Source organism: Delphinus delphis, chromosome 15, assembly GCF_949987515.2.
Source record: "Delphinus delphis chromosome 15, mDelDel1.2, whole genome shotgun sequence".
Classification (NCBI taxonomy): Eukaryota; Metazoa; Chordata; class Mammalia; order Artiodactyla; family Delphinidae; genus Delphinus; species Delphinus delphis.
The window spans coordinates 43392550-43405998 of record NC_082697.1 but is presented as its reverse complement, the minus strand read 5'-3'; the positions used below and the strand labels follow the sequence as shown (position 1 = coordinate 43405998).

At 57.2% G+C, this 13449-nt stretch overlaps 1 protein-coding gene across 2 annotated transcripts in view; it reads right to left on the bottom strand.

Annotated features, from left to right (window-relative positions):
* Positions 1 to 2240: 2240 nt before the first annotated feature.
* The window catches only part of ACSS1 (acyl-CoA synthetase short chain family member 1), a 42759-nt gene continuing 31550 nt past the window's right edge, over positions 2241 to 13449 (bottom strand). For both annotated transcript variants that reach the window (XM_060031272.1, XM_060031274.1), the window contains 9 exons: positions 12372 to 12519; positions 11177 to 11314; positions 9209 to 9301; positions 8211 to 8323; positions 7877 to 8003; positions 7182 to 7309; positions 7003 to 7066; positions 4729 to 4847; positions 2241 to 3753 (listed from right to left, as the gene is read on the bottom strand). In XM_060031272.1, the coding sequence (XP_059887255.1) occupies positions 3574 to 3753; positions 4729 to 4847; positions 7003 to 7066; positions 7182 to 7309; positions 7877 to 8003; positions 8211 to 8323; positions 9209 to 9301; positions 11177 to 11314; positions 12372 to 12519 (1110 nt within the window). In that variant the 3' untranslated portion in view covers positions 2241 to 3573. The remainder of the gene's footprint in view (positions 3754 to 4728; positions 4848 to 7002; positions 7067 to 7181; positions 7310 to 7876; positions 8004 to 8210; positions 8324 to 9208; positions 9302 to 11176; positions 11315 to 12371; positions 12520 to 13449) is intronic.

Sequence of the window (13449 nt, the reverse complement as noted above, 5' to 3'; positions counted from 1 at the left end):
CCCTCCTTCCCTGTTTCACACCCATCCCTCAAACTTGTTCCTGGAATCACATTCCTAAGTAAGAACAGGGAAGGCTGCATACAAGCCTTTATCTCAGGCTCTGCTTTCAGGGCAATGGAGACCAAGGCAGGAAGAGCGACTAGAACATGAGAAGTTCCAACATGTGGGATGTCTGCGTCCTCAGAAAAGAAGCGAGAATGACAAAAACTATATTTAAAGATATAATGAATGATGGAGATATTTCCAAAATTGATTCAGGTGGACATCAAGCCACAGACCCAAGAAGCCCTATGGAGCCCAGGCAGGATAAATAAAAACAAGTCATTGAAAAATAATACTGTGGAACCAAAGACAAATGGTTTTCACAGACCAGAAAGGATCTGTTTGCTTGGTTTCACCGTGTGACACAGCAGAAGTTCCCAATGATGAAGGAAAAGCCTCTAACTCAGATTGGAGGTCACCACCTTGCCTCCTACCCCCCCAGAGTCACTGCCTCTGGGAAGGCTTTCTCTGGGCCTGCACCTGGGTGCTGCTGTCCCCGGCCCAGATACCAATACAGAGGCCAACAGTAAGATGCCTTAAAAATTATAAAATAAAATGTAGATGTTCCCCTAAGCTCTTCCAGGAGGGGATCTGAGCATGGGGGTCAAAGATGGAGTCAGCTCCATCCAAACCCAGCTCCGCCACCTTCCCGCCTCCTCTACCAAGTGGGGACAAGTGTCTGCTCAGGAGGCGCCATGGGGATGAAGTGGGCTGAGGAGTGGGGCACCTGGCAGTGCTCCTTGCCCACTGTGCTCAGCAGCAGAAGCATTTCTGTTCCGACATTGGGTATTGTGAGGGCTGGAGGTGGGGGCAGGTCAGTCTGCGAGGACTCGAGTTAATTTCACTCGAGTCAGGCCGAGGCAGTGGGGTGAGAATTCACACTACCTTTCCTGCACTACAAGTTCAGCAGCTGTGGGTGAGCCGGGACCGGCATTTGCCTGAATCACCTCGAGATTTACCCTTAGATAAATGTGCGGTCACATCACGACGGTCTCTGAGTTCTGCCTGGTCCCTTCGCTGCTTCCACACCATCCGACATCCGTCTCTGCTCTGCATTCTGCATCTTGGCCACTCCGAGTTGGGTCTTTGTCAGGACATTTCAGCCTTGACAGAAGATCCGAAGCAGGAAGTGAAGCCTGGGGCCGGGATGGGCAGGGGCAGCTCAAATGTCCCTGCACATCCCCCGGCTGGGCCCCAGGCAGGCCCTGCTCGAGGCTCACCTCCGTGTCCTGTCCTCTCTCAGTGGCCTGATGCATCACATGGCCAGGGACTGTGATGCTGGGAATGACCTTCACAAGCCCCCAGCAGCCAGGAGACGAAACCAGGGTGGCTTCACCAGAAGGGCGGGGGGGGGGGGGGGGGTGCTGCACAACTGGACTTGTTAAAAGCTTCTATAACCCTCTCCTGCTGCCCTGCCCCGGGCCAGACTATTCTGATAAGAGGAAAGTCCTGCTGTGACTTCCCAGGCATCCAGAGGTGCAGATCTGGGTTGTTCCCCGGTGAGCCGCCTTTGTAAACTCAGCATCCTCCACAGCCTCCCTCCCCACACCTGGGGCTCGGCATGGACGCTCTCCCTGGGACAGCCCAGCTCCTGCTCTGGAGGAACATTTCTTGTCCCACCTCTCAGGGCACCAGTTCAGTGCGTTTTTCTCTAAAGCCTGCATCTCATCCACTGAAGGACACAGAAACCCTGCCCACCCCTGGGCAGGGGGTGGGTCGCAGGCAGGCTGAGCTGCTCACCTGTGGGTCTGCATGGGCGGCGCTTGCTGGGTGTGGTTTTGCATCCTCGTTCTCTGTGCTCTAGGCCAGCACCCACGGTCAGGGCTCCACGTGACGAGGGGGTCTCGTGTCGTCCAGCGTAGTAGCTCCTGGCCATGTGGCACCTGAGTATTTAACTATGGCCACTGCCACCAAGGGACTAAGTATTTTATTTTATTGTTTTTTTTACTTATATCTAACTAGCCACCTGTGATTAGTGATTGGCCAGCACAGTGGTCTAGAGACAGGTTAAGTTTACCCAATAACAGTTTAAGATAGGTGAGCGCTTGTTGTGTATTTCCTCCCCGTAAGAGTGAATTTTTTAAGTGTTCTCTTTTGAGTGAATAGGTCTCTTCCAGTTTTGTGCCAAGGATTATATTCAACAACAAAGAATAGTGTTATTTGATCAAAAAACATCACCACAAAAAAGAAGAGAATGAACAAAATAAAGCTTTATTTGAACAGCCCTGCAGATCATTTTGAAGCACTGGTCGCTGTCCCAGCTTATAGCTGTCATTTCATAAGTAGCGCCCTAACCATAATCTGCCAAGTCCAGCAAACTGCTGCCGGTACAGGTGGTGAGAGCTGCCAATCTGTGCTACAGCCGAGACCACCCGTCCTCACCTTGTCACCGAGAGGCCAGCACAGCCACGTATGGCGGGTGTTGAGCACTCCAGGTCCCCGTGAACACCTGCACAGCTGCAGGGTACCGCCCTCTGTGGGGTGCAGGTTGAGGCAGCCCTCCCTGTCCTCCAGGACCCAGCTCAGCAGGCCACCCGCCCAGCACTCCACAAGTGGTCCCTCTCGTGCTTGGCTATCAATAGGCACTTTGCAACCTAATGGTCGACGTTGTCTTGCTAAGTCCAGAGAACCGAAGGCACATTGGAAAAGGGAAAGACATGGCTCAGAGTAGGGAGGTAGGGCAGTTTTCAGGGACCCAGTTCCGGCTGCATTACTGAGTCCCTGGCTTCCCTGAACAGCCCTAGGCATGGAGCGCGCCAACTGGCTGCTGAGTGTCCAAGGCCGGGGGGAGGGGAATGTTTCCAGACCGCAAGCTGCAGAAACCACATGTGACCGGAGCCCTTCAGAGCTGAAAAGGGAGCCCATCCCCACAGGTGCTTTTAGCAGTTAGGTTTCATCACACACAAACCAAGAGAAGTGGAAACATACACCAAAAACAGATGCTGTGGGCTTGAGAGATTTCAAGATGGCTGTGTTCAGACAGAGGCACAAACATTTCCAATTCGGATTTCAAGTAGGCCAAATGGTACCCAAAAGTGCACCCTCCAACCCTCCACATTTCCCCAAGAGCGGAAGCAAAGAAGGAGCTTTTCATAAGTGTTAAGAAGAGTGTGTACAAGTAAACCACACATTGCACGTATCTGTTTGCACCATTTTTCTTCTAAAATATAAAAGTATAAAAATAAAATTTCCACCTTGCGTTTCTAGAAACACCTGGAGAAAACATGACTGCTTGTAGTTGCCAGTCACCTGAGCAGGCACAGGGGCTCCACCTTCCTGTGCTGTCGGGAAGGCACGGGAATGGAGGTGATGGACTTTTCACCGGGAAACCAAATTCAGGGCAAGTGGGAGAAAGCTCACCCTGTGTGAGGACCTGTCATGGGTCCCCACGTAGAGGGAAGGCAGGGACTTGGGGCTTCGCGTGGAGGGTAGCGTGGGTTCCGCTGGGGCGTCTAGGAACAAGCCGACTCGGGAGCTGTGTTCTAGGAGCGTAAGTTTGGGGCCTGGCTTGGGGTCTCGGCAGAGCCATCGTCACTGGGCGGCCCCCCACTTGTCTTTGTACTCCTGGTAGGCACTCAGTATCTCCGTGATGACAGTGGGGTCCTCCATTGTGGTGATGTCCCCCAGGTCCTGAGCTCCGCCTGTGACGATCTTCCTCAGGAGCCTCCGCATGACTTTTCCAGACCGAGTTTTTGGAAGACGCTTCACTACCTGGCAGGGAAGGCGCAGCATTATACTTCGGGTGGTGCCCAGACTCCCAGCCCATGTCCGATGGCGTTGAGATGAGGAGGGTACTACTCAAGGGAGGACGCCCCTCCCTGGGGACCCAACAGGAATGGGTGATGTACAGCCCATCCCAGAGAAGAGCAGGGCCGTGGCCTCTGGTTTTATCCTCCTCCATCTGGACCTAAAGCTGAAATCAGCTGTGGTCAGGGGTTTAGCTGAGCCTCCACCGGGAGGCTCTCCCCTACCCAGGTGGACCTCACTGCCGACATGCGTTTCTCCTGCCCGCTACACTGGGGGGTTCCCAGGTGGCAGCAGAACCAGGCATTCTCGGGGCGCCTTGTCTCCTCCCCCAGCCGGGGCCGTAATTGGCTTTTTCTAACATAAGAAGCAAGGGGTGCTCAAGAGGAAAATGTCTTGCTTAGTGTTTGAAACTTAGCCTTTGACATTTTCCAACTACGGGCATCCAACGTCAAGGCGATATGTTAAGGGATGCGTTTGGGACCTGTAACAGTGGCCTGTCTTTTGAAAGAGTCCAGTTAACTTACGGGGAGTTCAGGTGAAGCTCTGGTCACCGGACCGACAGTCTGACTTTGTACGGCACCGAGTGAAGCTGGGCCCTCCTGCCACCGAGGCCCAGCTTCCAGCCAAGGAAGGAGTGAAAAGCCAGCAGGGCTTAGAAGGTGGCCCAGTTCCTCCTTGAAACTGACCCCAACATAGGCTCCCAGACAGGGTCTGGTGGTGTCTCCTCACCGTCCCGGGGACCTCTGGTCCCACTCCAGGCCTCTGTTTACAATCCACGATGCTCCACGGCCCAGCCCGGCCCCTGCACAGGTGGCTGTGTCTCCCTCCGTCCGAGGACGCAGCAGCCCACCGCCCTTGCCCACCTCCTGCCACCGTCCCCCGTCAATGGTGGGAAGCGAGGAGGAGCAGTGCTGTGGCCCCTGAGGCGCGTCCACTCACCAGGACCTGGTCGGGCACCGCATACTTGGCGATCTTGGAGGCCACCACCGACCGGAGCTCCTTCACCACCACGTCTGCGTCACCTGCGTCATCTTTCAACACGATGAAGGCAAACGCAGCTGGAAGGAGACCAGAGGTTCAGGCGCATCAGACCACGACCCACCTCCCGGGGCAGCATGTTTCACACAAATCGCCATAAATCCGAAGGGGCTTTAAATCATACGCTGGTGACCCTGTGGCAGCTGGTCTCTTTAGCTGCAACCCCAAAGGTGCATTTCCATTTTCATTCAAGGTGGAAGTGACTCCATTGGCTCCTCTGAGCGCCCCAGGTGGCGGGCATGTTTGGAGAGACCCTGGAGCCGTGACTCACGTCTGTCTGCACACCCGTGACACAGCCGTGACGTGGGCTGTAGAAGATTCACTCTCCACCCCGTGTGACAGGTGTGGAAACACCGCCCAGGCACTAGTCTCTGGGCACGTGTCCAGCCTGTGGGCACCAGCCACGTGGCTATTTAAAGGTAAGTTAAATGTAAAATGCAGCTCCCCAGTCACGTGAGCCACGCGTAGCCGGGGCCCACCGTGTGGACAGCACAGACAAAGAATGGCTCTGTCGAGGCAGGAAGTTCTGTTGGGCTGCGCTGGTCAACCAGTATTTTAGCACAAACACCAGGTTTTGTTTTCAGTACTCCAGTGAGGATCAGAATGGCTCCCACGGGTGTCCAGCACGTTTCTCCTTAACCCACCGGGGATGATCTCGCACACGGACCCAACTCCAACTCCATTTCTCTCCACGTGAGCAATCGCTGTCCCAGCGCCACTTAGGACGGTCTGTCCTTTCCCCCTGACCCGCACTGTCCTGCCTCCAAGCCAAAGCTCTCTCCACAGTCTCCTTCTTGCCCACTGGCCTGTCCGTCCCTGCACCGAGCCCACCCCATCCTGATCTACACTCCCTGCGCACCACCTAACCCCCACTGGTCCTGTCTGTCTGCCTCTCCCCTCTCCCCCAGCCCCTCCAGCACATGAGCCCCCGGGGCAGGGACTTAGGTCGCTCTCCAGGTCTGCGTCCTAATCACACGAGACCTGGGGGCTCCCCTCTGTCAGATCGAGTGCAGAGAGAGTGGGGACAAATACACACCCACAGCTTTTGCTGTTGTTCATGTTTTACAAGTGGACAAATGCTCAGATTTGTTAGAAATCAGGAAAACGCACATCCTCATCACACCCAATACACAAATTCTCCCCCAAAGCCTGGCAGGCAACGCCGGAGTCGCTTAGGATGCAGGGAAGGGCTGCTGGTGGGAGCGTGATGTGGGCCGAGGCCCCTGAGACGCACACTCGAGGGCCCGTCCTGTCTCATCCCCTCGACCCCCAACAGCCCCCCACATCCCCGCCCCTGTTATCATGGGCGACATCCTCACGGGCACATCCTTCTGTGGCAACTGAAAACGCTTGTTTAAAACACTTAAATGAGTGTTCAATTTTCCAACAGGTTGGCTTAGGGACAGTATGTAACAGAAGAAGAGCACACAGACGTGGCTGGGAGGCAGGTGACACTGGGTCATGGTGCATCCTGACAGCAGGAGGGAGAGTGCCCCGGCCACTCAGCCAGGCAGTAGACGTCAGTGTGCCCAGCAGTGCAGCATAAGGTCAGGGAGTGTCTGGGTCACGCCCGGCCAGGCCAGGCCAGTGTGACTGCTACATGCCTGGCATTACAACACTCAGGTGACCCGGCCCCTTCCCAGACCCACCCCTTAGGAACTGACGGACTTTGGAACAAAGTGTGTCCCCAGTAAGGACCGGTCCAATCACTGGCTCTGTGCTCCCCTGGCCCATCGCTGTGCAGGGGGAACCACAGGTCAGACTCCTCCAAAGAGTCTCAGGCCAGTCAAGGAGCCGCTGCAAGGCACGGGGTGCTGTGACGGAGCACGTGTGAGGGACGTGTGGGCAGCACAGGGCATTTGCACACGCTGTCCCTGACAGGGCCACAAGGGCCCTGTGGACGGGGAGGAAGCTCCCCAAGCTCAGCTGGGCCAAACAGGTCACGACTGCTTGTGGGTGAGTGTCCTTAAAGGACGGCAGAACCAGGACATTTCAGAGTCCTGACTTTTTTCTAACACTTGTGCCTGTTCAGCCTCCTCACCCAAAATCTCCACTTGAGAGAGACGTGAACCAGCAGCCTGACCCACGAGAAAGCCCTGGCCCCCGCCCACCGAGTCTGCTTCTCATACAGGAGCCCTGGCCCCAGGGCCAGGAGGGTCCTCGGGGGACACGCACCTTCTCCCTTGATGTCGTGCGGGTAGCCGATGACGGCGGTCTCGGGCACTGCAGGGTGGTCAGCCTGGGCGTGACAGAGAATGCAGAGGTGAGGCAGCGACTCAGCCAGTGACGACCACCCCAGACCCCAGGCAGCGGCAGCCGGTGGCGGTGCGGGCACAGAGGCCGGCTGAGCTCACCATGGCGTCCTCAATCTCCGCCGTCCCCAGCCGGTGGCCGCTGATGTTGATGACATCATCCATCCGCCCCGTGATCTGGTAGTAGCCGTCCTCAGTTCGGTAAGCCCCGTCTCCTGTGAAGTAGTAGCCTGCACCACAGTGGGGGATTCAGCACCAGCTCCGAACTGGGACCCAGCAGGGCTCCCACCCTTCCATGAGGGACACTCCCTGGACAGGAGGAAGCGCCGAAGCCCCCCTGCCGACGCACCACCCCCCATGGAGACACCTCTCCGGTGCTGCTAAGCTGGTGCCAGTAAAGGGCAGAGGGGCTGCCAGACAGCAGGAGGCTGCGAACGTCTGGAAGCAGAAGATACGAGGAGCCCACTCGAGCTTCCCCAAAAGTGTTGCTGACATGCTTGCGACTGCAGAGCATCGGTTCCCAGGGGCACACGTGTACGTGAACTCCCACCAAACGACACGACACAAGCCGGGAAGACAACGACATGGAGACCGGGGGGGAGGCCTGGAGCCACCACGATTGTCGCCAAGGTGGCGTCCTGCTCTTCTCCCGGGAGCCCATGGCCTGAGCCCCTGGGAGAACCCCGAGCTGGACCGCTCCTGGCTCAGAGGTAAGGAAAGGAGGGAGCATTCACGCAACCCCTGGCCCCTCGGAAACGGTTCTGAGACCGAGTCCAGCGGCGGCAGGAAAGGCTCACCCGGGTAGGCCTTGAAGTAGGCGTCCAGGAATCGCTGGTGATCTCCGAAGATGGTCCGGGCCATGCCTGGCCAGGCCTGGGACAGGCACAGAGCCCCGGACACATCTCCACCCTTCAGGACATTTCCCTGCAGACCCGGGAGATGGGGAGACAGAAGGAGTGACCATCTCGCGTTCTCCGAACTGCCGGGCCTGAGACAGGAACAGGACAAGTGCCCCAGAGGGAGCCTCCCGGAGCTTTCTCCTCTGAGAGGAGACCCTGCGGTGGGTGCCGCGCGACGGGGGAGGGCAGCCGAGGCCAGGGGGTGGCGGGGCACGTGGACAGGGAGACTCACCTTCTCATCCATGAGAACAGGGACGATGCCAAACAAGGGCCTCATTGCCATGCAGGGCAGGATTTCTGCCCCCTCCTCCGAGGGCCGCGGCGAGATGCAGATGCCCCCCGTTTCTGCGGGGAGGACAGAAAGAAACACCAGTGGGCCTGGGGCTACTGACACGTGTATCCAGACCGTATGGACACAGGGTCCACACACACAGCTGCTCTCCAGAGTGGGAGGGGGTAGACCTGCCCATCCGGGGCAAGAAAACAGCCCCCAGTGACAAAAGGACCTCTGAGGAGAAACCAGGCTTGGGTGCCGGTCCCCTCCACTGTGGAAATGAGAGCGGGCCGGGGGCCAGGTTCAGCCCCAGGAGCCACGGCCCCCATCCCGTGTTGTGGGGACGCGGGGACGTCGGAAAGGAGGGCAGAGGGAAAGAACGCCCACGGGTCCTGCCCCCAGGCATTTCTCTGGCTCCGGCCTCCATCAGCCTGCATGGGAAGGGCCCCCCCAAGACTCTGCTGTAGGGAACACCTGGGGCCTTCCTGAACCATGAGGCCCACGCCACTGGGAACGTCTCACTTTCTGGCTTCTTGAAGGACGAGACCTCAGCCATGTTTATTACGTCAGTGGTGGTCTCTTGCCGCCAAAATCCTCATAAGTCAGACACCCCAGAGGAGGGGGGCAAGTCAAAACACAGTGGTGCAGAACCTTTCCCTCTAGATCCAAATCTAGACTCAAGGTCGCTTAAACGGCAGGACCCATCACTGGGCTGTACCGGGTTCAGGAGGTGGGCCGCCAAGGAAGGGAACCTTTGCAGGGCCCTATGTCGCCCCTCTGCCCCCTCCCGGGCCCCATCTTTCAGACGAGGAAACCAAGGCTCAGGGAAGCCTTCACACCCATGTCTCACAGCTGCAGAGCGGCAGCTGCTGCCCCAAGCTGCCTCTCCCCACACGCCAGGTGCACGTTGAGCTGACGCTCCGTGCTCCCTGCCCCTCCCCCGGGGACGTGCTCACCTGTCTGCCACCAGGTGTCCACCAGCGTGCACCGGCTGTCCCCCACCACTCTGTGCAGCCACTCCCAGGCCTCGTGGTTGATCGGCTCTCCCACTGCAACCACACGAGAGAGAGAAGGTGTTAAGAGACCTCCAAAAGGCTGAAACCAAAAGGAGCTGATTTCACGACGAAAACAGCTCTATAATTTTCCCAAAAGACACAAAAGGTGACTTGAAAAAGCAGTGAGATCATCAAGTTTATGGCTATGGAAGAACACAAATGACAATGAGATATTTTCACCATTAGAGGGTCAAAAGCCAAGAAGTTGGCAAGAGTGTGGAGGAAACAGCACCACACACACTGCTGGAGTGCGGTTTGCAGAGCGATTCGGGTGTTTCTCTTCCCGTTTAGAAGTGCACACGCCCGTGGCAACTGCTTTGGATGCCTGCTGGTGACGGAACCCACTAAAGCCAGACACACTCGTCCTGTGACTGGAGAAGGTCGCTCCAGGCACCCACCCCCAGAAGCAGACACGGACGGGGATGTTCCCATGGCCAAGAGCTAAAAACTGTCCGTGGAGAGGAAAATGGCGAAGTGAATCATGGCACATTCGTGAGGGACCACCACCGGCCAAGGCATGAATTGGCCCAGGTGCAGGAGCCGCCGTGCTGTTCACCCACCTGCCAGCACGGCTCACTGATCCTGATGGAAGAAACACGTCCACACAGGGAGGTGCGGGAAAGTCATTCTGGCTCACACACCCTTTAACTCAGACCTTATGCTAACTGGAACAGCCTGTCTGTGGCCCGTCAGACATACACTGCACATCTGCGTTAATCATTAAAGAAAAGGGCAGGCTGTCCAGAAGTAAAGAATGTCTGAAAATAGAGATAAATGCCTCCCTGGGACGCCAATGCTGGGACTCCTTTGATGATAAGACTCCCTTCCCAGAGCCAAGGCTATACTGACTCTCTGTGCACGTGCTGATCTGCTTTTTTGAAACCTTGAAGGAACTATCCCTGACTGGTTTGACGTTCTTTGTCCTGATAAGACATAAAAGTGCTGAAAACCATGCTTCTCTGGAGCACTTCCCTTAGAGCTTACAGTCCTCAGCTTGGTTTGAATAAAATTCTTTTCTATTCTTATTATAGATTGGTTACTGATTATTTTCCTCGACAATACCCTGGTCTCAGGAAACCCCCGCAGGGCTCTGCTGTCGGAGCCCGTTATGCAGCAGGGGTGCCCCCAAGCGACACAGAGCCCAGCCAGCTGGTGAGGACTCCCTGGGGGGAGTCCCTGCACGCTCGCTCCTGCCTGGTCCAACCAGAGAGTGGCTCTGGTCACAGCCCTTAGGGAGTGAGGCCCATAGGAGCCTGCCCCTGGCCTAGGGGACGCGCAGCAGAGCACTCTGAGCACCTGCCTTGTCACCTGCGTCCTGCTTCCTTAGTAACCGAATCCCCTGCAGGAGAACAGGCCTGGCGCCTTCCACCTCCCAGGACCACCTCAACTCAGGGTAACCCAGGTCACCTTTCCAAAACGTTCTCACATGACTTGGCGACATCTATCCTGATGACGAGTAGAGATAACCTTTGATCTCACAACTCCCTCCCTGCCTGGAAACACGCACCCAAGGGCAGAATGGCAGTGATGACAGCGCTGGGAACAGCAGGGGGTGAGATCCTGGGCAGCCACTAGGGAAAGGGCTCGGGCCTGACCTTCCAACGGTGGTGAGTTTTCATAATGAAGACGGAGCACAGACAACATCACAATGCTGAGCCCCAGACCCTTAACGGCTGTGGGCTCCCAGAAGGGGCTTCCACGTGGGACATCTGCTTTCTACTGGCTGCAGCCGCATCATATGAACTCAGCGCAGACACAGCCTTTGTGATGAAGCCATCCAGAGACCTGCTCTGGCTCTGGCACACACATGCCGCCTGCAGCCGCTCACCTGAGCCCGGGGCCCACAGGGAGGATCCTGCAGCCGCTTACCTGAGCCCAGGGTCCGCAGGGAGGAGCGGTCATACTTCTTCACCCAGGAATCCTCGAATTTCAGCAGCAGCCGGAAGGCCGTCGGGGCTCCATAGAACTGATTGATCTTCAACCTCTGCACCATCTCCCAGTACCGACCTACGAGAGGCCCCGGGTCACGTCACCTCCGTGAGCCTTACTTAGAGGCGGCCCACGTTACCAGGCGCCGGACGTGTGCAGACACCCACGGTGTCCACGAAACGCACTCTGCATCCACCTCTGGGACGGGAGGGGCTCCCCATGGGGCTGCCTCCTGCACTCCCCGCGTCAGAGGCTGCAGCCTCCGCCTGGCCCTGGGTGCCGACCCACACGCTGACAGCCCATGTCCTGACCCACGGGACACAGCGAGGAATCAGGTCAAAGGGATATTACCGTGAAGTAGCACCAATGCAGAACCGCATTCAGGCACATTTAAATGGTCTCTAGTGGCGACCCGTGCTTCCCCTGGAGCAGCAGCGGCGCCCAGGACGCACGCGCCCCATCAACCCCCCAGCTCGCCGCCACCACTCTGCACACAGGAGGTTGAGGCCACCTGAGACTCGGCTCTCATCCCTAGCCGGGCCCCCTGCACGCCCTCCAGGAGCACATCTGGCCCCTGCAGGAGGCTGGAGAGGACCTGGAAGCGGGGGACCAAAGTTCCAGGCACCAAACCGTCAGCGCTGTGGACCGCCTGGGCAAGAGCCTGGGCAAGAGCCTCGCAGAGCCGCCAACCTTCAGTCACATTTGAACAAACACTTGAAGACGCTGTGCCACAGGGAGGAAGATGCCAGGGGAGCAAGACGTGGGTCCTCAAAGGGATCCCTCTCCATGGTGGCGGCTCCAGGCCACACACCACAAGCTCGGCCCGAGTGGCCTGAAGGCACGGGCAGCAGGGCGCCCGGGGAGGCTGGCCACTGGCCTCGGCCTCGAGGAAGGGCAGGATCCGGGCAGGTGGCCGCAGAGGTTAGGGGGACACTAGCGTGGGTGGTCTCCCGAAGGCTCCAGCGACTGGAGCCCCTCCCATTGCGTGTGTGATCCCACTGCAGACCTGGCCCGGCCCCTGCCGCCCGGCAGCTTTGTCACAAGAACCCACGAGCCCGACCCGAGCAAAGCCTCCACCCCGCAGCCCGCACCCCCAACCTCTCCTCCTTCCTCCTGCCCCTGCTGCAGTCCGCACCAGCGTCGGGGTAAACCGGGGTGCTCTCAAAAAGGACGCTGGTCGCTCCATTGCACAGAGGCCCGTACACCACATAGCTGTGTCCCGTAATCCAGCCGATGTCAGCCACGCAGCCAAAGACGTCACCTGGCCGGTAGTCAAACACAAACTGCAGAAACAGGAGGAGGGGCTGTCAGGAGCCTGTCACCCGTTCCCACACATCACAGGGCGTGTTCTGTCACCGAGGCACAGCTGCTCCCATGGCCCCCGAGAGCAGGAGTGAGGGCAGAGCACCACAGCGGTGATGAGAGGGGAATCACTGGTGACAGCAGCGCCAGGCCCGCAGATGACAGCAAAAGAAGCCAGACTTTAGAGGGGACACTCTTTGAGCCCCAGCACAAAGCCCATGCATACGCTGGAGGTCACCTAGTACTAGTCCTGAGGCGGGCGGGGATGGGGGTTTTGGGGGAGCGGGCGGATGTCAGGGCCTGAAGGAGCTGGCCACACGTGTACCCACAGGTAAAACTCCATCCAGTCCTATGTCTAAAATAAGGGCACCTTTCTGCATTAAGTTACACCATAGTTTTTTTTGTTTTTTTACACCATCGTTTTTTAACACCATCGTTTTTTAAATCCTTTTAAAACTGCAAAAAACAAAAGCCAAAAAGGCCAAGAAACGCACCAAGCATCATCAGCTTCTAAGAGTCTGAGAGACACGGGCATCTCCTTATTCTTGCCAAAAAGTCAAACCTGAACCTGACCCTGTCTGCGGGTCCACTTGCCCTTTTGCAGGAGATGCTGAGGACAGAGAGGCACACAGCCGGGCGCTATAACCGACAACATTCAAGGAAATGAAGGGATGGAGGAAAACCCATTGGTTAAACTTGCCTTAAAAGGCTTACCCAAAACAGTCAGTGGGCAAGAGTAAGCTACAGTACCTAGGGATGCACATTTGGGTGACAAAACTAGAAAGGGCAGGGACACTATGGGCCATGAAGGGGCTTCTGTGTGAGGCTGGCGATGTTCCAGTTTTTGACTGAAGTGAGTTTGTCCAACAATAATTCATTAAGCCACACATTTGATTTCGGTGGTTTTCTAT